At 47.1% G+C, this 26,452-nt stretch overlaps 1 protein-coding gene across 1 annotated transcript in view; it reads right to left on the reverse strand.

The window, feature by feature from the left end:
* Nucleotides 1-26,452, reverse strand: part of PHKG1 (phosphorylase kinase catalytic subunit gamma 1) — a 222,700-nt gene that overhangs the window by 53,313 nt on the left and 142,935 nt on the right. The window contains exon 5 of the mRNA XM_078683552.1: nucleotides 11,789-11,854. Within this exon, the coding sequence (XP_078539678.1) occupies nucleotides 11,789-11,854 (66 nt within the window). The remainder of the gene's footprint in view (nucleotides 1-11,788; nucleotides 11,855-26,452) is intronic.

The raw sequence follows: 26,452 nt of genomic DNA on the forward strand, positions 1-26,452 counted from the left end.
TATGTTTATGAATAATGCTATTATTACCCCTCTAGAAAAGTCAGGTGATTCTCTACTGCAGTAACCTGTTGTCCACTTTCACTCTTACCACACTTCAAAAATATTGAAATATAAAGTTCACCTTTAAACTTCTCATGTTCTACAAATTAAGAATCTTGTTCCTCCAGTGCAATCTGCATTCCTTCCGGATATTAAACTGCAGCAACACACACTTATCTTGAATCTATCTTCTGCCTTGGAGCTATCAGACTTCTTGCATGTATTTCATAATATTGAAAATGTTATGCTTTTTTTTGTTTTTATTTGTTGCTTTATCGAAAAAGATAGGGGATGATGGGTGAACTCCGTTTACAATGTGTTTGAGGTAACAGTGCAATGACTCCCTTTTCTCTGTTATTTCAGAAATTCTTGCAGGGCCCGGTCCAAAGTTTACAATCATTCCCTCTTCTCCCTACCTCACATAACTATCATTACACTATTGCAGTCAATGCTGGGATCTTCTATGAATCCCTTTATGATTTGCAGTCAGTATTTTTACTCACTCATTCCCCCAGTCATCTACCCTGCTTAACTCTCTTCCAGCAGGCCCTTGAACAAACATCCTATAGTTGTTTACATGATCCTCTCTCCCACCTACACTTTGGTAATTCAAACTTGGACTCCTGGTGCTCCCTTCCTAGCCATAGTTCCTACTCTCCTAGGCTTGACTACCTACCGGACCTCAACACAGGCAACCTCTATACCACATCTAATAGACCACCCAATATCTCCCTTGTAAGCAACCCGTTAAAGTTGACACCAACCCCCTCACATTCTTCCTATTATCAATGCAGCCGCTCCTCATCTTCTTCCTTCTCTCCGACCTGTCTCAAATACCCACGATGCATCCTCCACATCTTCCTCTCCTGAGATCCTATCCTCCAATACAGGCCTAGGAGGAATTTTAATTCATCAGAGTAATTGGCGTAGTTTTGGTCATTTCGCATAACAAAATGTATGTGAAATTACAGAGATTACACCTTTACGCTCCATCTGTTAACTTTGTGGAGAAATGTTAAAGCAAGCACCATTTCAGGTAGATTTTTTTTTAACTGAGCGGGCAGTTTTGGTAATCTTTTTTTGTTAGTTCGATATATTTTATTGGCATTTTAACTTAACATATAAGCAGTCATGTATTACAGAAACATCGCGAGGTATAGAAAGAGGTGTATCATCCTACATAAGGAATGGAAGAAGAACATAGGAACATGACCATGAAAGACAGCAGACATATGTAAGTCAGGCAATACAGATCATCCTCTCTCGAAACTACTGTTAGTACAACATCCATTATCCGTTATTTGGAAAATAATATAAACGGGGCAACGGTGAGTAATATTAGAATTAACAGCGCCACTTCTTCCTTTTTAAATCTCCACCAAGGCACGAGACAGGGCTGCCCTCTCTCGCCTTTGTTATTTCTACTCACCATTGATCCCTTACTTGCGCTACCCAATTTAGCTCCGACCTTTAAAGGTCTCCAATTTGGCTCCAAAGTGTATAAAACTGCAGCTTACGTGGATGATGTCCTCATTTTTAGTGAAGATATTGAAAATGTAATTACTAGCTTACTAGTATTATTCAAAACTATGCTCAGGTATTCGATCATATCTTAAATAAAGATAAGACTAATGTCTTTCCATTTAATCCCTTATGCTTCTCCTCACATTTGGATGACTGGTCTTAAGTGGCAACCCAAACGCCTTTGGTTCTTTAAAGATTTTTCTGAAACACTGAAGGACAATGAATCCCAAACCATTTCCAAAATTAAGGACCTACTATCTTGTTGGACACCTAAATTCTTTACCTGGTAGGGTAGGCTTCAAACACTCAAAATGATAATATCGTCCATTGTGAATTTTGCATCTGCTATGCTCCCAGGTTTGGTAATTTCTTTAGAGCAAAACTGCAAATACAAAAGGGACCTGCAGTGTTTTGGATGTGAGCAACCAGAAATCAACTCGAAATTACATTTTTTCATTGGATTTTTACCCAAAAGACAATTCAGGCAATTTTTTGAGTGAAAGATATATTTCCTGTAATTATGCGTAGTTTAACCTAATTATGCAATAATTTTGCATTTTCACGCTACCCAAAATTAGACAAGTACACCCCCCTCTATGAGAATATGTACATCCGTTCTCAAGCAGGCTCCCAACTGTCCTCACCATCCACATCAACAGCCAATCACCATTTTTCTCAACCTAGTCTTAATTCCCGGAGCAACACCTCCTGGTTTGTCACTCCATCAAGGAGCAACCACAGCCTTCGGCCTAACAGAATAAAACCTGCACTATATGATGATGATGGTGATTTCAATGAGCTCATCAAAAGTTATAGTCACTCAAACGTAGTCAACATACCACCCACAATCGAATCCAGGATTTCTCCTCTCAGCTTCAATTTCTTTATTGGGACATGAGGGTATTGCCCCCCTTTTTGTTTGTTGCCCCAGGCCCTACATTAAATGGTTACTTTACTTTTGATTCCATGATTTTCAGCCGTAGTGAGCAACATGGCCTAGGCAGTTTGTCTTCAGCAGGAGAGTTAGGGCTGCAGGCGGACGTAGAGGGTGGGGAGAGCGTGAATCATTGACAGTTTAGCTTCCGGGTCTCTGTGGTGTGAAGTGCGCATGTCGGGTTGGATGGGTGCCTTGCTCTGATCAGCCCAACATGTGCACTTGAACTTGGACTGGAAGTGTTCCCGTACGCCGATGACACCCAGATCATGGTCTCTCTGTCGCAATCTGTCGAGACCCCGGCCCTAAACTTTAGAAACTGCATGGAAGCTGTGGCAGGTTGGATGGCCTCGACCTTCCTCAAGTTAAACGGGGAAAAGACTGAGATCCTTGTCTTTGGTGGAAACAAGGAGGTTTGGTCAGCCGACTGGTTGCCACAGACACTGGGAACATGCCCCCAGCCTTCTCCCGTCGCCCGTAATCTGGGAGTCATATTTGACACCTCACTTGCCTTTGACAAGCAAGTTAACAGAACGGTCTCAGCCTGCTGCGGGATCCTAAGGGTGTTAAGAAAGCTTACCCACTACCTCTCCCCTGACGCCCAGAAACTTGTTTCTGTTGCCCTCCTATCCTCGCGCCTGGACTACTGCAATGCCTTAAATCTTGGCATGAGCAACAAACTAATCCATCGCCTGCAAGTAGTCCAGAACGCTGCAGCGAGGTTTGTCGTCAATGCCTATTAACAACAAAAGAGAGCCTACAAATAGTGAATTGTTAAACGACAATGTCTAGGATGAGAAACAACAACACAGTGAAGAATTAGTTTAATTGAAAAGGCCAAAAAACAAGGGTTATAATGAAGAAAAAAATTATTTTCTAAAAAGAACCCTCACTCACCCTAGTGGTGACATGCTTCATCATGGGGTTCGATCATAGATGGGGCAGACTAACCCCACCTATGTGCTTCAACGCCTGCGAGTGCAGCGGAGCAGGTATGTGAAAAAAGTGATAGAAGTGATCTGTGGTGACAAAAGTGTATATTAAAAGATCACAGCTGTGCCTCAACAAACTTTATTAAAGGCCAGTTGTTCACAATAAAAACAGTGAAGTTACTAGAATGGAGTCCTAACGGTGTGGGCACGCCTTAGTGTGTGTGGACCCCCGTAGGACATTTTTTCTTTGTTTTTCCGGTCCTGATGAAAGCTGAGTCAAATTGACATTAACCAGCAGAAACATGTTGACCATTCACATCAAGTCACTGGAATTTTAATATACATTCTAGTAACTTCACTGTTTTTATTGTGAACAACTGGCCTTTAATAAAGTTTGTTGAGGCACAGCTGTGATCTTTTAATATACACTTTTTTCACCACAGATCACTTCTATCACTTTTTTCACATACCTGCTCCGCTGCACTCGCAGGCGTTGAAGCACATAGGTGGGGTTAGTCTGCCCCATCTATGATCGAACCCCATGATGAAGCATGTCACCACTAGGGTGAGTGAGGGTTCTTTTTAGAAAATAATTTTTTTCTTCATTATAACCCTTGTTTTTTGGCCTTTTCAATTAAACTAATTCTTCACTGTGTTGTTGTTTCTCATCCTAGACATTGTCGTTTAACAATTCACTATTTGTAGGCTCTCTTTTGTTGTTAATAGTTATTAATTTTGGGGTAGGAGAGTAGCCAAGCGTTCCCTTCCTCTCTTGTTGTATACACATTGTCGTCAATGCCCCCAGACATTCTTCAGGAACCCTGATCAGGAAAAATCTTCACTGGCTCCCTGTGTATGCCAGGATAAAATCTAAGATCCTGACCATTATCTACCGGGCTCTTCATGGCGCTGGTGCTGAGGGCATCAGGTCCCTAGTGTCAACCTACGCCCCTAGTAGGGCCTTGCGCTCTGCCAGCCAGAATTTGCTAACCGTCCCTCGAGTTGCTAAAGCGAGATGGGGAGGCAAGGCGTTTTTCTCCCTCGCTCCTAGACTTTGGAACGAGCTCCCCTTGGAACTCAGGAACCAAGAATCTCTTGTCCTCTTCCGAAAGGGCCTTAAAACCTTGCTCTTCACTGAAGCCTACTCTTAGGCTCCTATACTCCCTATATATGTACCTGGCTATTTTCCATCATCTGCGCCTTGACGCCTTCGGGCAAAGTTGCGCACTACAAATCCCCATTCAAATCAAATCAAATCAACTCTCACCTACATGCGCAATGTAGGAGCCCACGGGCAAATTCTGCCACAGCCCCCAAGTCTACTAACGAACATTGGTAGTGCCTGATGAAGCCAATCCTCGTGCTGCTCTCATGCTGTTTCCTAACACAAACAGCAAGAGAGCAGCGTCTAGATTGGCTCAAGAGGAGCCGCGGGTGGGACTGGAGGGCCGTGCTGGTTCCATGCATGCCTGGAGTCACGAGTGTTCTCCTGACTCGTGTCCTCAGGAGGATTATTTAATTGATACATTAACTATCATACAATTACAGTGCATGATAGGGGCCTGCCTGCCTCCACTGCCACAGGGACTAGGATTCACATAAAAGAGGCTGTCCGAGGGCAGCCTGCGCCTTCCAGCACTTTTCATACCATCACTGCGTTGGCTGGGCCCACTGAGGCACCCACAAGGGCCACACACCGAATGGTATCCATATAACATGGAGACAGTCATAGAAAATATGTGTGACAGTCTCCTAGACTCCTGAGGAAAAATGGTAGGAACAGGCGTAAAGTACCCAGGATGGAGAGACACTCGCAGAGCAGGTGAGAGTCTGCTGATATCAGTGACACACTCTGAAACAGGCCAGAGTGCCCTTCATAGCGTCTCTGGAAAGCAGGCATGGGAGCTTGTTGAGTGAACAGTTAAAACAGTGGCCCAGCCCTTAGCCGTCCAGGAGAGTGCGCTATGTTTTGATGACTATCAGCCTGATTCATGAAAAAGGGAATCTGCGATTCTCAAATAGCGATTTACAGCGAATCGCAATTTGAAAAGCGCAGATCAGCATTCATCATAGTTAGAGAGAAAAAAAAGCGAATCGCTCCCGGCCGCAAAAAGCGTTAGCGAATTACTAAAATCGCAGAAAAATCGCAATTACCCTCAAAATCCGTGTCGATTTAGTGATATCGCTATTAGCGAGATCGCTTATTGCGAGATCGAAAAATACGATCTCGCAAGTAGCGAGATCGCAAAAACAGGAATTCGCTTTTCGAGCACAGTGATGACATCACAACCAGGAAGCAGGCAGTTCCCACCCCCATTCAGTACTGTGAGGCTGATCTCGAGGCTGCAGCTGAACAGAGCTCCTTCCAGGACACCTCCAAACCTGCTAATCCCACCCATTTGTGACTGCAGCAATGGCAGAGGAGCCAGCACCAGGGCCCAGTGACACCGGGCGCAAGAGGAAGCTCAAGTTCTCCGAGCAGGAGTTGGAGCACCTCATTGAGGGAGTGGTTGATAACCACTCCAAACTATTTGGGAAGGACTCCAGGAGGGTGCCGGAGGTGGAGAGACGTCGTATCTGGCTTGGGATAGCTGCTAAAGTGAACGCTGTGGGCGTGACACACAGGTCACTGGATGAGCTGAAAAAGCGGTGGTACGACCTCCGAGGTCGTGGCAAGGAGAGGGTGGCAGAGAGGCTGGGCGAGACCCAGGCTACTGGGGGCGGAGATCCAACAGTCCCTCCCAACACCCCCATGGCGGACCGCGTGGAGGACACTCTGGAGCCAGAGGCGTGCATAGGGGTCGTCAATCTGGACTCATCCCGACCCAGCCAAGACAGCCAAGGTAAGTGGCATGCGACTGCGACCCTGTCCCCTAACAATGGCCATGGCCCTATAGCCTCCCATATTCATCCCAAGTCATGCAAACCATGCACATTAGGTCATGCCCAAAATCATTGTGGGACATGTAGTCTGCCCACAATGTACAAGAACCCCAATGCAGCCTCACATGTCCCAAAGTACGCAATGCCAAAGCCAGGCAGGGAATGTCATCCAGCATGCATGTAGCAACTGCACGTGTGACAGATACATGCAATTAATGTACGTCCTATTCCCCCCACAGGTGGTGCTGACAACAGCAGCGACAGGCTGTTCATTGACGATGCACGAGAGGATGCCGAGGAGGTGCCAACACCGACACTTCCTGCACCATCAGGCGCAGCACCTCTCCCTGCAGCCAGGGCAACACCAACTGCGCCAGCACCATCAGGCGCAGCACCTCTCCCTGCAGCCAGGGCAACACCAACTGCGCCAGCACCATCAGGCGCAGCACCTCTCCCCGCAGCCAGGGCAACACCAACCGCGCCAGCACCATCAGGCGCAGCACCTATCCCCGCAGCCAGGGCAAGACCAACGGCGCCAGCACCATCAGGCGCAGCACCTATCCCCGCAGCCAGGGCAAGACCAACTGCGCCAGCACCATCCGGCGCAGCACCTTTGACAACCACAACTCCACCGCAAGCTGGACCATCTACATCTGGTGCAGCTACTGTGGTGACAGTGCGCACACCCACTGTGGGCAGCCAGCAGAGCAGGCATGGCAGGGATCGCCAGCAGAACACAGCACGCAGCGGCAGGAGGGGGATGGCTGTGCGCGTGCCAGGCCTGAGCATTGAGCGCCAGATGCTACGCATACACCAACTGCAGGCACGACGGCAAGGGGCTATTCAACTGCAGCTAAACAACATTGGCCGCAATGTGGCCAATGTGGGCGTGAGGATTGAGCGCATGACGACAGCCATGGAGGCCAACACTGCTGCGCTCATATCGCAGCGCAACTCCGCCCGCCGCCGCCACCGGCAGCTTCTTACGCGGCTGTCAGCCTACAACCGCTCTAACTATATAATCGGGAATGCCACCTCCCAGCTCTCATGACGGTCCCTGGCGCAGCAGCAGCAGTTGATCCAATGCGTTGAGGATGTTGGACGAGTGTTGGAGCAGGTCACCACTGCCGTGCTGGCACTCCATCCTACTGGGCCAGGCAATGGGGGGGGACGACACCAGTGAGGGCACCTCCAGTGTCAGCAGCCTGTCTGCCTCACTGGTTGGCGTGTTATGCCGCAGCACCAGGCCCACTGCAGGGACACGTGCCGTACCAGAGGAAGAGCAAGAGAGGCGTTTGGGTGCTGCGCGCTGGAGGCGCAATTGAGTTTCATGTACATTGTCTGGGACATGCTGCTTATACAAGCATGTCCAGTGTTTTGTTAGGAGCAGTATGGCGCAATCCTGCTAGCATTTGATGAATGGAGACATAACATTATTATTGTGCATTTAACAATAATATTTATTCCTGCATCATACATCGGCCTCCTGTCATTATTTCCATTGGCATGCAATTGTGATTTGTTGGGTGAGGGGAGTGGGTGCACTAGAAACTGTTCATTGTGATGTGGTTGCGGCGTCTGTGTCCTTCAGCTGGGTTCTCCCCGCGTGCATGACGCACATGTGCAGGTGGACGGTCGTCCCCTTCCGACTCACTGCCAGAGATCTCTACAGGTATCCTGCGCTTGGTAGCAATGTTGTGTAGTATTGCACACACAGCCACAATGCGGCAGCACACATCAGGACTGTAGTACATGGCCCCACCAGTCTTGTGCAGTATGCGGAATCTGCTTTTCAGTAGCCCAAATGTCCGTTCAATGCAATTCCTTGTGCGTATGTGTGCTACATTGTAAAGCCGTTGCTGTGGTGTCGCAGGGTTGAGGTATGGGGTGAGGAGGTATTCACGGAGGGCGTAGCCACTGTCACCTGCATGAGAGGAGCAGAGGGTGAGTGCCTGTGCAGCGCAGATACTACATCACAGTGTGACATTGTGGGGCAAGTGTACTTACCAAGTAGGTGTCCTTCACCAAAGTCTCCCCTGGCCAGTCGTGTGTGGAGGCCGCTGTGCCGGAATATGAAGGAGTCATGTGTACTCCCGGGTACTGTGCCACATGTCCGTGATGTATGACTTAGCATTGCAGACCATCTGGATGTTGAGGGAGTGGTAGGACTTGCGATTGCGGTACATGTACTCCGTTGCAGCTGGTGGGCAGATGTGGATGTGAGTACAGTCAATGCATCCTATCACATGTGGGAACTGCGCAACATTGTAGAATTGCTGCTTGGTCACATCCAAATCCTGTTGGCTGGTGGGAAATTTGATGTGCTGGTGTAGCTGGGTCAGCATTGCGTCAAGGAAACTCCGTAGGCAGCGGGACATGGTGGGCTGGGATATCCCCCCAGCAGCCGCAACTATCCCCTGGAAGCTCCCGGAGGCCAGGAGGTGCAGGCTACACAATACCTGGACATGTGTAGGCACGGCATTGGTCCGCCTTGTTGGGTGCTGCATCAGGGGGTCAAGGTCCTGTATTAGCTTGATAATCATTGCCCCATTCAGGTGGTACTTTGCATATATTTGCTCTCTGGTTTGGCCCAGCAGGGTGACCCGCTGGCGGAATATCCTCTCCTGGATTCTGCGTCTCCTCCGTGCTGCTCGCTGTAGCCTTCGCCGCCTGACCACCATGTAGAGTCCTGGCATTGTGAGAATCCTAATGCTGCTGCAGCATCTCCTTAAGTGTGTTTGGTCAGGCCAGCACCTGTTCCTGATTGGGTAACGGTTTTTCAAAAAAAAAATTTAAGGGGCTTTGATGGTTACCACCTGCTTTGGGTTGTCCTTAAAATGCGCCTCGCTAATTGCGATTTACGGGATTTTCGGTATTAGCGATTTTTCTTGAATAGCGATTGCGATTATATTGCGGTTTCGCAATTTTTTTCACAATTTCCGTGGTTCCGCGCTATTTCCAATTCGCAATTGGGCAACTGCCGGGAATCTGCGAAAATATTTGCGTATTCGTTATTCTGGCTTAGCGATTTCGCTATTTCCTTCATGAATAGCGATTTTGACTATTGCGCTCGCAATAGCTTTTTCGCAGCTATTGCGAGCGCAATTTCGGTTCATGAATCAGGCTGTATGTCACTATGTATGAGAAGGCTCATGCCTGCAGCATTTCTCTCCTGCAGAGCTCATAATATAAGCACTCAATTTATTGTTTGAATGTCCCAAAGGTGCTCTCGATGCTGCATTGTATGCAGAATTTTTCAGGCTTGTGTCCCACATGCAGGGCATTATCACCAATGTCACCAGCGTATAGCTGACGTCACAGGTTGAATGGAAACAGGGAGTCACGAGTTATTCAAGCGTGCATGCATAGTGTAGTGTTTATATGGAAGTGTGACTCATTTCGTAGGACACAACCAATGGCACAAGCCCAGACAATGGTTTTGAGCCGAAGACGGAGGTGAGGTTGCCGCCAGGAAGGTAAGTGGAATTTTCTTTCTTTCTTTCTTTTTCCTCTTTTCTCTTTTTTTAACCCACCACCACCCGAACACTACTGTCCAGTAAGCAGCCACTACTGCACACCAAAGGTAGATTGAGTGGTATGCAAATGCCAATAACAATATGAATTGTAGTTTAAAGTCATCTTTTGCTGAGTAAACTGCAGACTTGGGTACAGTGTGCATGCTAATGTGTCCCTGCAAGTCACTTCCCATTGCTGATTCTATATGGCAATGCTCAGGTCAGCTGGTCAATGCTACCTTAATTGTATCCACACTTTCTTGATCACATTCAGCGTCATGGGGGAGCATCATGTATACCTAGAAAATGTTTAATATCAAAATTGTTACTAATGACACTGCAGGCAATCTAGGGACAAGTGCAGATCATTTCTTCAGATGTGGGATGAATGCTTCAAAATCAGACCTTTTCGGAAGAAGATTGAAGAAAGCACAGCAATATTTTCAGGGTTATGTTCACTATAAATCCAAAATGGGTGACATTTGGAGTATTTTAGGCACCCCAAAAGAATTTGACTCACAGGATGGACATTCTGTTTCACATTTTTCTTGCAGTGGTGCTTAAAACTATGTTATGTTATTAAAAAAGGACAACCAGGCTCTCACACCATGCGTGGTGCTCTTGGGTGTTCTACCTGGATAAGGTGTGAATCAGACACGATTGCTAACAGAATCTCCCATTAAATTGAAAGGGAACAAAGTTTCTGATACATTCGTCTTTAATCTACAATATGTGAAAGTCCCTGAATTCATACTTGAATACTTTTCCTTTTAGTTAATCTAAATATCAGGAAATAGATTTGATGGAAAAAATGATTCCCAAACCTGTGTGATAGGGTGAAGCGGTGTTCATGTATTTGAGGAATATTACTTAAGTGACTAGGATGGTGTTCTGTTCTTTCATCTTCCATCCTTGTCTCCTGATTTTTTCCTTTTACTTTATTCTTGTTTCAACTAAGGTTATTCTAAAACCATGATGCTTAGCATGAAGAATAGCCCATTAGTATGAAACAGATGGAAGCTCGCCGCTAGAATCTTTACAATCATTTTCACAACTGTAATATAATGTGATTTTGAGTTGGATGTTTTCTTGATAAGAAGCTAATCTGTCAGAACCCTTATGCAAAAGATTATTATCTAGTTACATATTTACCCCATCCTTGGGTGCCGTTTTAATAACAATTATTGTAAGGCAGAAGAAATTAGCCATTTTAATATTTGTAGGGAAGCTTAAGTGTCACTATGACTTTTATTTCATGTTTCATTGAAGAAGTGAGGATATCAAACAATTCTTTCATGTATACTTTCTTCATGCTATAATATTAATTGTCAGGATTGTCCTTTAAATTTTGTTTGGTATGCAGCATTGACTTTTCTTTCTAAAAATAAAAACACTGAAATAAAAAAGAAAATTAAGAACTCCAAAATCCAAATAGTACAAATGTGTGCCAAACATGGACGCTACCAGAGTCAGTTACGGCAAGTGGACTGACAGTTTTTATTCAAAGTAAGAACTAATAAATTATTATATTTAAAGATATAAACTTCAAGAATGCACTTACATCTCTCAGGCGTAAATTGTATTTTAAGATTGTTTATTTTTAACAAAATGTGAAATTTTTAAAGTTCAAAATGTACTTTCAAATTTGCAAATATTTTGAATCTGCTGATGCAAATTTACTATTTGTCTAGATTGAGGAGATTTATCTTGGTAAATATGTATATTTATTTTTGTTTTCAGTCTGGTTTACTATCCGTCTTTCTTACTGTTACTTTTCTGTCAGCTGTAACTCCTTAACTCCCTCACCCTTCCCTTCTAGTAGATTTCCAGGGAGATTTATTATTGGGTATCCCACCCGTTAACACCAATTTACTGATAAAAATCAGATGCTCTTCTCTTTCTTAATGTCTTTCATATATGGATATGAACAGAATCATGACAACTCTGTGAACTTCTCCTACCTGGTCTCCTTCTCGCTGAGAGTGACTTGTTCCGTGAGGTAGTCAAAGAGTTCACCTCTCTTCATTCTGTAAGAATATAGGGAAACAAGCATTAGTGACACTTTGTTATGTAAGACTTCCGTAGAGTGCTATTCACTTACTGAATGAGATGGCCCCGGAATCCACTAAGGTAAAAAGTAAGAGGGCATCGAGGCCTGGTGCTTAACACTTGAAGGTGGAAATGAGTTGTGTAATTAACAGACACTTCAGAGATTACATTTCTCATTACTTATCCTTTTCCTAGGAGCAAGCAGGTCCATCTCCCTAAATCTGGGGACAGGATTGGACATAATTTCCAATCTTTCTGCAGTATGAGCATAACCATACTTTCCTTCACCCTTTCTCTTCTCCAGTAAGAGGTTTCATTGTTACTCCAATCTGCATGAGCTCTTCCAGCATAGACATACTTTGAGGGGCTTCTGTAACAATAAATATCCAAGGGTGTTGCAAAAAACCTCTCTGTTCACCATGGCAGGCTTTTTGCTTCACATTTTTATGGGGGTTAGAACAGTGGATTCTGGGGTCTCATGATGTTTTATGGATAACCCCTTTTAGGATAAGAAGTATATCCAACATATTGAAAAAGTGATACCCGAAAGAATAGCAAGACTTGATGGCACATCACTATTTTCTTACAATAGCTCTTGATATGTGGAACAAATTAAGTTTGATCTTATAGATGTTCAATCAATCCGTACTGTGTTGGGCACAACCTGGTCAAGGATCTATAATCCAGACTCAACTGTGTAGCTCTTCCATCACAGTTGAATTTGCAGGTACAGCCTTTTCAAGGATCTATAATCTATGAATCAACTGGGAAGTTTTTCCATCACAGTTGACCTTGCATATTGTAAAATACATTTGTATTTGTATTTGTACTGGGTTTTGTATCGCGCCAACTCACCGACAGGTCTCAAAGCGCCACTAACCAAGTGCAGCAACAGGAAGCAAGATGAATATATGAGGATTCTGGAGCTAATAACCAGATACTAAGAAGTAAATGCGTCTTTGAAGAGTAGAGTCTTCAAAGACTTCCTAAAGTGGAGAAGGTTGGACTCTCTGCGAAGCACCTCCGGTAGCTTATTCCAGATGATCGGAGCCTGAACTGAAAAGGATCTGCCTCCTTTAGTTGCCAGCTTAAAGCGTGGGCAGGACAGCAGGAAAGAACCGGAGGATCGCAGGGCGCGCTTAGGTTCGTATATTTCGAGTCTCTCTTTTATATAAGCTGGCGCCTGTCCGTGGATTGCTTTGTGGCAGATGCACATGCTCTTAAATTCAACTCTTTGCACCATAGGCAACCAATGAAGCCTATAGAGCAAAGGAGAAGCATGAGTCCGCCTTGGCACTCCAAATATCAGGCGCGCTGCGTCATTCAGAGTGACATGAAGACGATTGGATAGATTTTTTGGGAGGCCAAGGTATAGCGCATTGCCATAATCGATTCTCGACACTATTGTGGCTGAGACAATGGTTCGAAGCATGTTCCGTGAGAGTAAGGGAACAAGCTTCCGCAGTTTCCTGATTAAGTTGGTACAAGAACCAACTACAGCGGACACTTGGTTGGCCATCGAGAGTTCCTGATCGATTTTCATGCCGAGGCTCTTAACGCTAGTGCATGGTTTTGGAGTGGGTCCGAGTTCTTGTGGCCAAAACAAATCATTCCAGGGGGAGGTCAAGGTTGAAACCACAAGAACCTCCGTTTTGTCTGGGTTGATTTTCAATAAATTGGATGACATCCAATTTACTGTAAATCGTAATATGCCTTGGACCATGGACTGAGCCGACGGTGTATTGTCGATACTCAGCAGCAGCTGAGTATCGTCGGCATAATTGAAAACTTTACAGTTCATATTTGCCAGGGACTCTATCAGTGGCTGTAAGTACAAATTGAATAGGAGTGGAGAGAGTGCAGAGCCCTGCGGGACTCCGCAAGATAAGGCACCCTCATCGGAGACCTGATCTGCTACCTGGATTCTCTGCGTCCTCCCAGATAAGAAGGCTGTTAGCCATTCAAGGGCTTGCTCTCCTATCCCAAACCGAGCCAGTCTGCCCAGAAGCAATGCATGGCTGACAGTATCAAACGCCGCTGAAAGGTCTAATAATATCACTGCGCTTGGCTTTTTACTGTCAGCCATGCATCTAAGCTCGTCCAGCACAGACAGCATTACCAATTCTGTACTATGGTGGGCACGGAAGCCAGCTTGCCGCTCCTGGAGAAGATGGTGAGATTCCAGGAGGGATGACAAAGATTTTAACACGTGCTGTTCCAACACTTTTGACAGAAATGGCAACTGAGAGATAGGTCTGTAGTTCTTCAGGCTGGATGGATCTGCCCCGGGCTTTTTTAACAGGGGTCTGACGCGTGCCTCTTTAAAGGAGGTTGGTAATGTGCCAGTAGCTAGTGAGGTGTTTAGAAGGTGTAAGATCTGATCCTCTAGGATCGGGATTGCTAGTCGGAGAATGTCGGGTGGGCACGGGTCGGCAGGGGAGCCTGACTTGGTGGATGCTACAAGTTGACTCAAGATGGTAGGGTCAATTTCGGGGAATCTAGTAAAGATAGGGGTTGGGGGATTTAAAGGAGGCAGTTGTTCGATGTGTGAGACTGGATTATCCTTCTTAATATCGGACAAGATAATCGCAACTTTTTCGAGGAAGTATCCTTGAAAGGTATCACAGTTGATCGAGATGTCGATCTTATCCTCCTTCACACTTAGCTCCTTCAGGATTTGAAAGGTTTCCCTCTGGATGTTTGTGGCGTTGTTTATGCGTGTCTCGTAGTGCTCCTTCTTAGCTAAGACGATAGACTTTTTATATGTGTGAAACGACATTCTATATAGTTCCCTATCGGTGTCCTTTTTGGATTTCCTCCAGCATCTTTCAAGGCAGCGAAGTTTTCTTTTGTGTTCGCGTAAACTTTGGGTGAACCAAGGGGCTCCTTTCTGTGCACCCTTTACTCTTTGTACCTTTTCGGGGGCTAGCTCATCGATTGATTTCCTGAGAGTAGTCGTTATCGCATCATACATTAAGTCAAGGTCAGACTCACCTTGGGAGACTATGGGCGTCTGTTTGTATTTGGGCAGAGTTTGGGCCAGGGTGTCAGAATTCACTTTTTTCCATTGGCGCACTTTTTTAGTTTTTAAAGGGAGTTTAGCCTGGGAATTGATTAACGGTACGTCATACAATATTAGGTGGTGATCCGACCAGATACAGGGTGTAATACTTGTAATGACCGCCTTTGGCATGGAAGACCAGATAAGATCAAGAATATGGCCTTTTTTGTGGGTTGGAGCTTCCACAAGTTGTACTAAACCAAGAGAGGTCATAGTAGTCTGTAATTTCTGGACTAACGGATCTTGATCGCTTTTATCCCAGTGGACATTGAAGTCGCCAGTTACCAGGATGCTTTTGTAACGTGTGCATAGGTCTGATAATATAGGGAGAAAGAGGTCGTTGAATTTTGAGGTACTTTGGGGTGGACAATACACTGTTAAGATGGTAAAACAGGAGTTGTTCATAGTGATTTTTATCCCTAATATGTCGACGGAACTTATGGTCTCCGATAGGATTTTTGTTACCGTAAACTTCCTTTTAAAGATCGTTGCAACACCCCCACCTCGGGCCCCCTCTGGTCGGTTGTGCCAGATCATATCATACCCACCGGGGAGGGCGGCGATGATATCCGGGGAAGAGGCATCGCTCAACCAGGTTTCGGTGAGTGTCAAGAAGTCAATAGTCTCGTCTTGTAAAAGGGTATAGATTTCCAGGTGATGTTTCTGCAATGACCTGGTGTTAAGGGTGGCTAGCTTGAGGGGGGTTAGGGGACTAGAGTTCTTACCGCTAGGTATGTGCAGGATGTTAAATTCCTCCAAGGTAGCACATATGGCAGGGGATAGTGTATAGCTGTCAGAATTCAATACTCGGAGATCCCCTGAGGAATAGCAGGTGCGTGTACCAGAGTCCCTAAACCCTGTACCCGGTCGTGCGCGGACGGGCGCAGACGGGCAGGACTCTGGCACGACTCCGGCGCAGATCCGGCGCTCCCGCTGATCGCGTCCGCTGCGCGGAGTCATCTCTGCCCGTTTTTATGGCGCTTGGGATCGCGTCACAAATGACAGCCTGACCCAAGATGGCCGCCAAAACCGGTACTCTGCTCTCGGCGTCAACACTCGGTCGAGAGCAGGTCCGGATCGAAAAAGGAGGGGGTAACAGTGGTCTAAGGCACTATTGGGCGCAAGGGGGGTCAACAGGGGGGTCGCAGGCACCTATTACGATCAGGTGCAACACAGTGAAAAATTTACACAGTTCCAATTTTAAAACAGATTAAAAATCAGAGAAAGGCAAGAGACCTCCCGGCTTCCGCCTCAGGAGGGTGAAAGTGCGTGCAGGTTAGAATTACCGGCACTCTTCCATTCGCGTCCCTTTTATGGCGCTTGGAATCGCGTCACAAATGACAGCCTGACCCAAGATGGCCACCAAAACCGGTACTCTGCTCTCGGCGTCAACACTCGGCCGAGAGCAGGTCCGGATCGAAAAAGGAGGGGGTAACAGTGGTCTAAGGCACTATTGGGCGCAAGGGGGGTCAACAGGGGGGGTCGCAGGCACCTATTACGATCAGGTGCAACACAGTGAAAAATTTACACAGTTCCAATTTTAAAACAGATTAAAAATCAGAGAAAGGCAAGAGACCTCCCGGCTTCCGCCTCAGGAGGGTGAAAGTGCGTGCAGGTTAGAATTACCGGCACTCTTCCATTCGCGTCCCTTTTATGGCGCTTGAAATCGCGTCACAAATGACAGCCTGACCCAAGATGGCCGCCAAAACCGGTACTCTGCTCTCGGCGTCAACACTCGGCCGAGAGCAGGTCCGGATCGAAAAAGGAGGGGGTAACAGTGGTCTAAGGCACTATTGGGCGCAAGGGGGGTCAACAGGGGGGTCGCAGGCACCTATTACGATCAGGTGCAACACAGTGAAAAATTTACACAGTTCCAATTTTAAAACAGATTAAAAATCAGAGAAAGGCAAGAGACCTCCCGGCTTCCGCCTCAGGAGGGTGAAAGTGCGTGCAGGTTAGAATTACCGGCATTCTTCCATTCGCGTCCCTTTTATGGCGCTTGGAATCGCGTCACAAATGACAGCCTGACCCAAGATGGCCGCCAAAACCGGTACTCTGCTCTCGGCGTCAACACTCGGCCGAGAGCAGGTCCGGATCGAAAAAGGAGGGGGTAACAGTGGTCTAAGGCACTATTGGGCGCAAGGGGGGTCAACAGGGGGGTCGCAGGCACCTATTACGATCAGGTGCAACACAGTGAAAAATTTACACAGTTCCAATTTTAAAACAGATTAAAAATCAGAGAAAGGCAAGAGACCTCCCGGCTTCCGCCTCAGGAGGGTGAAAGTGCGTGCAGGTTAGAATTATTGTCTTGAATCTAAAGTTGTGAAAAGAATCAGACATTGAAATGTTTTGTCCTTCATCAGTTGAAGACAACTCCTCACAACTAGCACAAGAAAAAAGATGATGATGTGTTTGGTAAGTAGGGAAAGGCCATGCTTTCTCCTCATTGTGAGTATCAGTGTGTCATCAACCTGGTTCCTGGGAAACCCATAACTCATGGTAGGATATACCTACTGCCGTTGAAAGAGATGAGGGCTAAAGTAATATCTGAGGGAATCTTTTAATATGGGCTTTTGCACCAGCAGCAGATGCTCCTATTTAATCTGTATCTAAATCAGATTGAGTATTGACTGTTTATTGACTACAGAGGACTCAATGCCATCACCATCAGAAATAGGTACCCTCCATCCTCATTTCAGTTCTTCTGGGCCAAGTCAAAAGAGATGAGATTTTCCTAAACCTACCCTTGACCCTGTCACCACAATAGGTCGCCCCCCTCAGCCGCCACACGGTCCTCCTGTGCCGCTGTCCCGCTGCCACTACCCGCTGTGCCTGTGTCCTGACAGCTTCTTCAGCTCCGCGGTCCGGCCTGCCTGATTTGCCTGTGCTTGTCTATTTTTGCCTCCTGGTGCTTCCTATTTGTTTATTTCGCCCCTTCTGCCTCTCGTGCCCTCTCCACCACTGCCCCTTTTGCCTTTTGTGTCACCCCCCCACATGCTCCACTCCCTCGTGCTTTCCCGCGGCTGCGTCCCTTGCAGCCCCACCCCCCTGGTGCCCCATTCGCCGCCCCGCTCCCGCCTCCCAGCTGCACCTCCCTCCCACAGCCCCTTATATGGAGGCCGCGCAGCGGGCGCGCCAAAGGCAAGCCAGTCTACGCCCGTCCGCGCCTGTACCGCGCCCAGCGCCAGAACCCCTGGCCCCTGCCGAAACCAAGAAACCAGACTGAGGTACGACACCGCCACCCTCCACGCACTCAACACCGGCCGACCATCCGCCTGCTACCGAGCCACCCCGAAGCGCACCCACGGACCCTTCACCTGGCAAGCCTGTAAATTCACCTGCCTCCGAACCTGCACCCCACCCTCCGGACCAGGCAACAAAAACAACCACCTCAAGTGCATCCTACTCAACACCCGCTCCATCCACAAGCACGCCATCGAACTATAGGACCTCCTCGATACAACAGTGCCAGACGTCGCCTTCCTCACGGAAACCTGGATGAATGCCTACTCAGCCCCCGACAATCCCATAGCCATCCTAGACGGCTACAAGATCATCCGGAAGGACCACGTCAACCAAACTGGAGGAGGAATCGCCACCATCTACAGGAACACCATCAGCGTCACGACCAACTCCGAAAATACCCTCCCTGCCGCCGTACACCTACATTTCCAGATCCACACCGACCCAAAGACCACCCTCAGAGGAACCCTCATCTACAGACCCCCGGGCCCACACACACAATCAGTGAAGCCATCGACGACTTCATCAGCCCGCATGCCCTCGCCTCATCAGACTACATCCTCCTAGGGGACCTGAACTTCCACCTGGAGAACAACAAAGGCAACAACACCACCACCCTGCTCGACAACCTCGCCAAACTCGGACTCAAGCAACTGGTGAACATCCCCACCCACTACGCCGGCCACACGGTCGACCCCATCTTCTCTGCCAGTGGCCACGTTACCTTCAGCCACTCCACCGGACTACACTGGACCGACCACAGCTGCATCCACTTCACCTTTAAAAAGACCACTTCCCACCACCGCCCGCAACAGATCCCCCGCAGATGCTGGAGCAAAGTCACCACAGACCAGCTAGTCACATCACTGAGCCAGAACCCACCAATCGACACCGCTGACACCAACAACGCAGCCCGCAACCTCACACAGTGGATCACCAACTGCGCAGACGCCCTCACACCGCTGAAGAATCCTCCAGGCAAGCCCGGCAACAGGAGAGCCACATGGTTCACCGACGACCTCATAGAATCAAAGAAATCCTGCCGAACCCTCGAGGAAACCTGGCGCCGCGAACAGACGACAGAAAACCTGACAGCCCTCAAGACCGCCACTGGCAAACACCACCAGCTGATCCGCACCACCAAAAAGATATCATTCAAAGAGCGACTGGACAACAACATAATACACAACAGCAAGGAACTCTTCAGCATCGTAAAAGAGCTCTCCAACCCCAGCGCCAGCAGCAACGACATCACACCGTCACAAGACCGCTGCAACTCCCTCGCCACGTTCTTTCACCGCAAAGTCTCTGATATACACGACAGCTTCGGCGCCCAGACACCGCCTCCAGCCACCGAACCAACGCCCCCTAACACCACCCTCAACGCTTGGACTCCCATCAGCACTGAAGACACCACCCATGTTATGAACACCATGCACTCCGGTTCTCCCTCCGACCCATGCCCTCACCACATCTTCAACAAAGCCGACATCACCATCGCACCCCGCCTCCGGAACGTCATAAACAACTCCTTCACGTCCGCCACCTTCCCAGAGATCTGGAAGCACGCAGAGATCAACGCCCTACTGAAGAAACCCACAGCGGACCCTAAAGACCTCAAGAACTTCCGCCCTATCTCTCTTCATCCCTTCCCTGCAAAAGTAATCGAGAAGACCTTCAATAAACAGCTGACCGCATTCCTCGAGACAAATGGCTCCCTCGACCCATCCCAGTTCGGATTTCGAGCCAACCACAGCACCGAGACAGCCCTCATCGCAGCAACCGACGACATCAGGACCCTGCTTGACAACGGGGAAACAACCGCTCTCATCCTCCTATACCTCTCAGCTGCCTTTGATACCGTCTGCCATCGCACCCTAATAACCCGCCTCCACAACTCTGGGATCCAAGGTAAAGCCCTGGACTGGATCACCTAGTTACTCTCCAACAGAACCCAGAGAGTCCGCCTCCCTCCCTTCCGCGGCCACCGAGATCATCTGCAGCGTACCCCAAGGCTCTTCGCTCAGCCCAACCCTCTTCAATATCTACATGAGCCCCCTCGCCGCCATCGCATGCAAACACAACCTCAACATCATCTCCTACACCGACAACACCCAGCTGATACTCTCCGTCACCAAAGACCCGGCCACGGCCAAGATCAACCTCCAGGAAGGAATGAAAGACGTCGCGGAATGGATGAAGCTCAGCCGTCTGAAACTGAACTCAGACAAGACGGAGGTCCTCATCCTCGGACCATCCCCATCCGCCTGGGACAACTCTTGGTGGCCCACAGCGCTGGGCACTGAACCGACACCCACGGACCACGCAGGCAACCTGGGATTCATCCTGGACTCCTCTCTCACGATGACCAAGCAAGTCAGCGCCATCTCATCCTCATGCTTCAACACCCTGCGCATGCTCCGAAAGATCTTCCGGTGGATCCCGACCAGAACTAGAAAGACGGTCACCCAGGCCCTCGTCACCAGCCAACTGGACTACGGGAACACCCTATACACAGGAACCACAGCCAAACTCCAGAAAAGACTCCAGCGTACAGAACGCATCCGCACGACTCATCCTCGACATCCCTCGCCACTGCCTCATATCTGCCCACCTGGGAGATCTACACTGGCTCCCCGTCAGCAAAAGGATCATGTTCAGGCTCCTCACCCACGCACACAAAGCGCTCTACGACATGGGCCCCGATTACATCAACAACCGCCTCACGTTCTACACTCCAACCCGCCAGGTCCGCTCCGCTAGCCTCGCCCTCGCCACCGTCCCACGGATTCGCAGAACCACCACCGGAGGAAGATCGTTCTCCCACCTGGCTGCCAAGACGTGGAAGTCCCTACCCGCCCACCTACGACTGACCCAAGACCATCTCACCTTCAGGAAACACCTCAAGACCTGGCTATTCGAGCAGTAGCAGCACCCCCTCCCTTCAGCGCCTTGAGACCCTTACGGGTGAGTAGCGCACTCTATAAATGTTTTGATTGATTGATTGATTGAAGCTAGGTTTAAGAGGAGAATATAATCTGGTGATAGTACTAGAAAACCACATTCATTATGCAGCGCGGACGTTTTGAGTACCTTATCATGCTCTTTGAACTATGTCTTGCTACAGCTGCCCTTCAGCTCAGCATTTTGTGAACAATATTTTTGGTGATTTTCTGGATGGATACATGGTCATGTATCAGGATGATATACTCATCTACAACGATACAGTGGAATAACATTGCATCATATTCAAAACTTGCTCTCTGGTCTTCAAAAACATGCTTTGTATGCAAAGGCAGAAAAAAAAATTCTCCTTAAAGTACCCAGCATGTCCTGTTTAGTGTTTGGAATTACTGGGAAAGGTGTTAGTATAGATGCTTCCAAAGCAAAGGAAGTCTTGGAATGGCCTTATCCACATTCAGTCAAAGAGGTCCAAGAGTTAATTGGATGTGCCAGCTTCTGCGGACAATTATTCAGAACATTGCAATAATAATGCAACCCATCATAAAACTGACCCTAAAAGGGATACAATAACACTGGAAGAAAGAATAAAAACAGGTATTCCAAAATCTGCATTTACAATAGAGCCTATATTTAGACACCATAATGTAATGTTATTGTTCGTAGTGGAACAGATGCATCTTCATTTGCCATTTTAGCAGTGTTGTCCGAATGGGAAGTTTAAACTCAAACCTTATATCTAGTACTTCATTTGTCCAGGAATATTTCAGAAACAGAGAAGAGTATTATGATCTATGAGAAAGAACTGCTGGCTATTAAAAAGCAGCTTCCCGTTGGAGACATTATTTGAAGGAGGCACAGCACAGAATCACCATATGGACCGAACATAGGGGTCGATTAGGATTGCGGTTTTCCCGCATCCTCCGGGCCGGCGGAAGCCACCGCCGGCCCGGAGGATGCGGGAAAACCGCTGCGGAGCCTCAAAAGACCCACCGCCATAGATGGCGGTGGGTCTTGAAATCTGTCCGCAGCTTTTCCGCCGCGGTCGCCTTCCGACCGCGGCGGAAAAGCTTTAACATGGCTGGCGGTGTCTATCAGACACTGCCAGCCATATTAGGATGGTGTAAGATGTATGCTTTTCAGCGGAGGCTTTTCCGCCATGGAAAAGCATACAGACCTTCAATGGGCCCCCTGGGTGAAGGGGGGTGGGGGATGCACATGGGGGGTACCTAAGGTACCCCCCCTGCATTTGCGTGAACATAGCAGCAGGCACCGCGCGGAAGCACTTTTCTTTTTTGGAAGCAGTTACATAGGCAGGCATATTGTTAGCTCTCAGAAGTAGACTTGTTAGCGTACAGCGCTGCAGAGAGACAACCACATGGGACTGAGATCCGATTTTACCCTCCTTCCATAGACAAGTTGGGATCCAGAGCCTAACTAATAAAGAGCACCCCAGCATATGAATGATGTACACTACTCGGAGGTGTTGTGCCAGAATGTCCTGTAGAGGCCCACGTAAATGGTGTGTAGGGTCAAAACATCAACATTGTTAATAGGGATTGTCTGATATTCAATCAGTTGAAGACTAATCAGTGAATATACATCAAACTTAATTTTTATGGAACTATGAGGCATCCTGATTGTATATGTGTATCATTGTAAATGATGCACATCACTGCACCTTTGAGCACTGCACTGTGTGCACTAGTTTTAATTGTACATGATACAATACACCTATTTAGAGAATAAATGGAGTAAGCTGGCTCTATTGTTTGGAGATTATATGGACTGTATAACAAAAGAGTCCCACAGACCCATCTAATTTGTTCTCGCTTTTTACCCTGGTTCGGTTCTGTGTATTGTCATCCAGACGCAACCAAGCACACTGCTTATTTGGGGCTATTAGGCCAAGAAGTGCTGTGGGCCAGAACTGCTGTTCTACTGAAACCTACAAGGTAAGATATAATCATGTACCTTGTAGAGCCCCCATGGTGCCCATCCTAACAATCACACCCAGACAAAGACAACACAAACACTCATATAGCATCCTCATAGCACATCAACTCAAACTCCTACATATCCGATGAACTACCACACACCCTGAAACTACAGAATAGGCATTCCAATTCACTGTCATATTATGGGGGTCGAGGGGAGTTTTATACAACATGAACTGGACCTGAAGGTATCAGGTATCAGAGCGGTTTACATGAATACCAGTAATGTTACAGACACATTCATTTTGTTAGGCATCGGGAGATTGATCCGGAAAATTCTATAGCGTCTTCCATTGCCAGCTAGGAGAGTCATGGTTCAGGCGCTGGTTCTCTCCCGCCTGGACTATGGGAATTCCCTCTTCCTTGGTGCCCTAAATCCACCTAAAGGAAACTTCAAGTCGTGCAGAATTGCGCAGCCTGGTTGCTACTTAATACCCCAAAAACCTCATTCTGCCAAGCCTGCCCTTAAAACGCTTCATGGGCTGCCAATAAACGAACACACAATATTCAAATCATTATGTATAGCTCACAAGACCGTCTGGGGGAAAGGTCCCACAATAAACCACTCCCTTATCAGCTTCTATTGCCCCTTGAGATGTCTTCGTTCAGCCAATCTGTTCTTAGCATCAGTCCCAAAAATCAAAAGGGCCCGCTCTTTCTCCTATAACACTGCCAGATTATGGAGCACCCTTCCTCTTCATCTTCACTCAACTGCCCATCATTTCTCTTTTCGGAAGCTACTGAAGACCAGGCCGTTCCAGAATACGATCTAGAACTCTTGCTGTCGTCTGACTGTTGTCACTAGCGCTGGGATGCCTGCGGGTAGCTATGCGCTTAACAAATGTTAAATAATAATAATAATAATAATTGAGTGATTTGCCCAGAATCACAGGATGTTGATCTGTGGCTCGAACTGGGTTCCCCAGCTTCGAGGTCACCCGCTGTAGCCATTAGGCCACACCTTCTCAGTTAGCAATACTCCACGTACCCGACATCACAGATCTCATCGCCTACCATAAGCTTTATGCCTGCTTCTAAACAGAAACCTAGTTCACCCCCTCCTCCTAGACATCGATCAACCTACAGGCTACAGCATCCATCGCATGGACCACACACATAAGAAGAAAGGAAGCCTTGTTGCCTTCCGTAAGTCATCCTGGTTCTGCAATCCCAGACATTCACCTCCTTGGAGCTACTGAAATGCCATGTTCCACTTCTGCAACTCATACCGCAACCTTTTTATCTCATGTACATGCCTCCCGGGCAGAACATGGAGTCCTCGCCTCCTCATCCATCCAACAAACTCACCACCCTCTTAGGTAACTTCACCCTCTCAGACAACACAAACTCAACAAAAAGAAGGCCCCTAATGAAAACATGCCAGTGAAATTAAACCTTTAGCACCCTAGTCCTTTAAAAACCTTCTTCACAATAAATGCTCAATTCGAAAAACAAAACTCCAGATGACTTCATGATACTGAAGTTCCTCCATGCAACACACAGACAACTCATCACATCATCCAAAGCAAACTACCAGAGTAACTTTTCAATGACTCCACCAACTACAGCATATACATTTCAAAACAATCAAGCACTGCATCAGCCTCCTGCCTGACTCAATCATCCCGCACTCCATAGACAAGTGCAATGCCATAAATGTTTCTTCAGTGAAAAAATAAAGAACAACTGACAGCACATCTACATCATCAAGCCTTCTTCTCCTGTTATGCCCACACCTTCTTGTAGTATCCCACAGTGGTCATCCTACAAAGCCCCACCTCTCACGGATCTCGGTAACAACTCTACAACCCATTCAACTCCCTCATAGCCACTTCCCATAGTTTTCTCTCAACCCCACTCTCCATTGTCAGCTTCAGTGAGCTGGAATTATTCGTTTTTAATGTATATTGGTCTGCTTATCTCTCAATTACACAGAGAGGGCCACCGTGTGACACACTGACACTCATCTTTGGGGACCATGACTTATCAGGCTTGCATTCAGAACAAGAGGGAGAAAAACACAAATGGGGAAAGAAAGAGGTAGATGAAGACTGAAAATCAATGACAAAGAGATAAAGCAGGGATGATAAAGAACCTGCAATAGTGAGATAAAGGGACAGGGACTTGGTTGTGGATGAAATAGGCCTGAGACTAAGCAGTCTTGATTGTTCTGCTGTGGTAGTGCAGAATATTCTGGTGTGCCCCTCCCCCTCACACATACCCTGAACCATTACATCTTAAATCAATAAACAAACATGGAAATTCCTCCAAAAAAAAGGGAACAGCTACAGAAAAACATATTCTCAGTAAAGTCTCCAGAATGAGAGATGATCTGATTCTGTTCCTGTTGCCCAAACCTGCTCCTGAGTTCCTGCCCTGGACGGATTAGGTATTGAGATCATTAACTGACCCTGTTTCATTTGTGCTACTTTCGGCCTCCCCTGTTAGTAGAGGTCACTCGGTTCTTGTTCCTTCTTATCTTGTACACCTCTCCTGCCCCATCCTATTCTGACCCTTCCACTAATGGTCCAGTAAAACCCGTTCTTGGTGGTTCCCTCTGACAGAAATTGCTTCCCTGTACTTGTGTCGACCCTCATGATCCTGGCTTAGCAATGCTACAGACGTTTGATGTCCCCGTTTAATCCCATCGTCTGTCACCGCTCCAAACTTTTCCAAAACGTTTCGAAGGTGACCAAATGTCCCCATGTGAGGACGATAACAGCTTCCCCGAGTACTGAGCATCCTTTTACATACCACCGTTTTCATGAGTTCTGGGTCAATTGTCTTCATCATTCACACGCGGGATTGATCCTCACTGCTCAGAAGTTGCTGCTGAGGATACAGGTGCTCAGCAGCAGTGCATTCTCGAACAGGTACTTCATTTGGAAAGTCCAGATCGAGAAAGGAAACGGAAGAGAATTACCGAGAAAAAAAAATTAACGTTGTGCCAGAAGTACATCTTACTAATTATTGGTCCTGGCTCTTTGCAACGTTGTCAGTACTAACTGGTTGCCTATCTTAAATTTCATGTAGAACTTTAATCAAATTAAATGCAGTTGTTAACCTTGCTGTAACATTATGCCAAAACGTATCCTTAATTATATAAATTAAATGTAATTTAATGATTAACATTAACCTGATACTCTCCATCATTTATTTACGTTTTAATCAATTGAAATAAAGCCCAACTCTAACGCCAATATTAATGCTTAATTATTTAAATTCAATTAATATAAATGTTTAACTCTTATTCTATCTATAAATTATTCAAATGTCAGGGCTTCAAATATCTTCCATAAGGTGGAATGATTGTA

The sequence above is a fragment of the Lissotriton helveticus genome, chromosome 3_1, assembly GCF_964261635.1.
Source record: "Lissotriton helveticus chromosome 3_1, aLisHel1.1, whole genome shotgun sequence".
In the NCBI taxonomy this organism is placed as follows: Eukaryota; Metazoa; Chordata; class Amphibia; order Caudata; family Salamandridae; genus Lissotriton; species Lissotriton helveticus.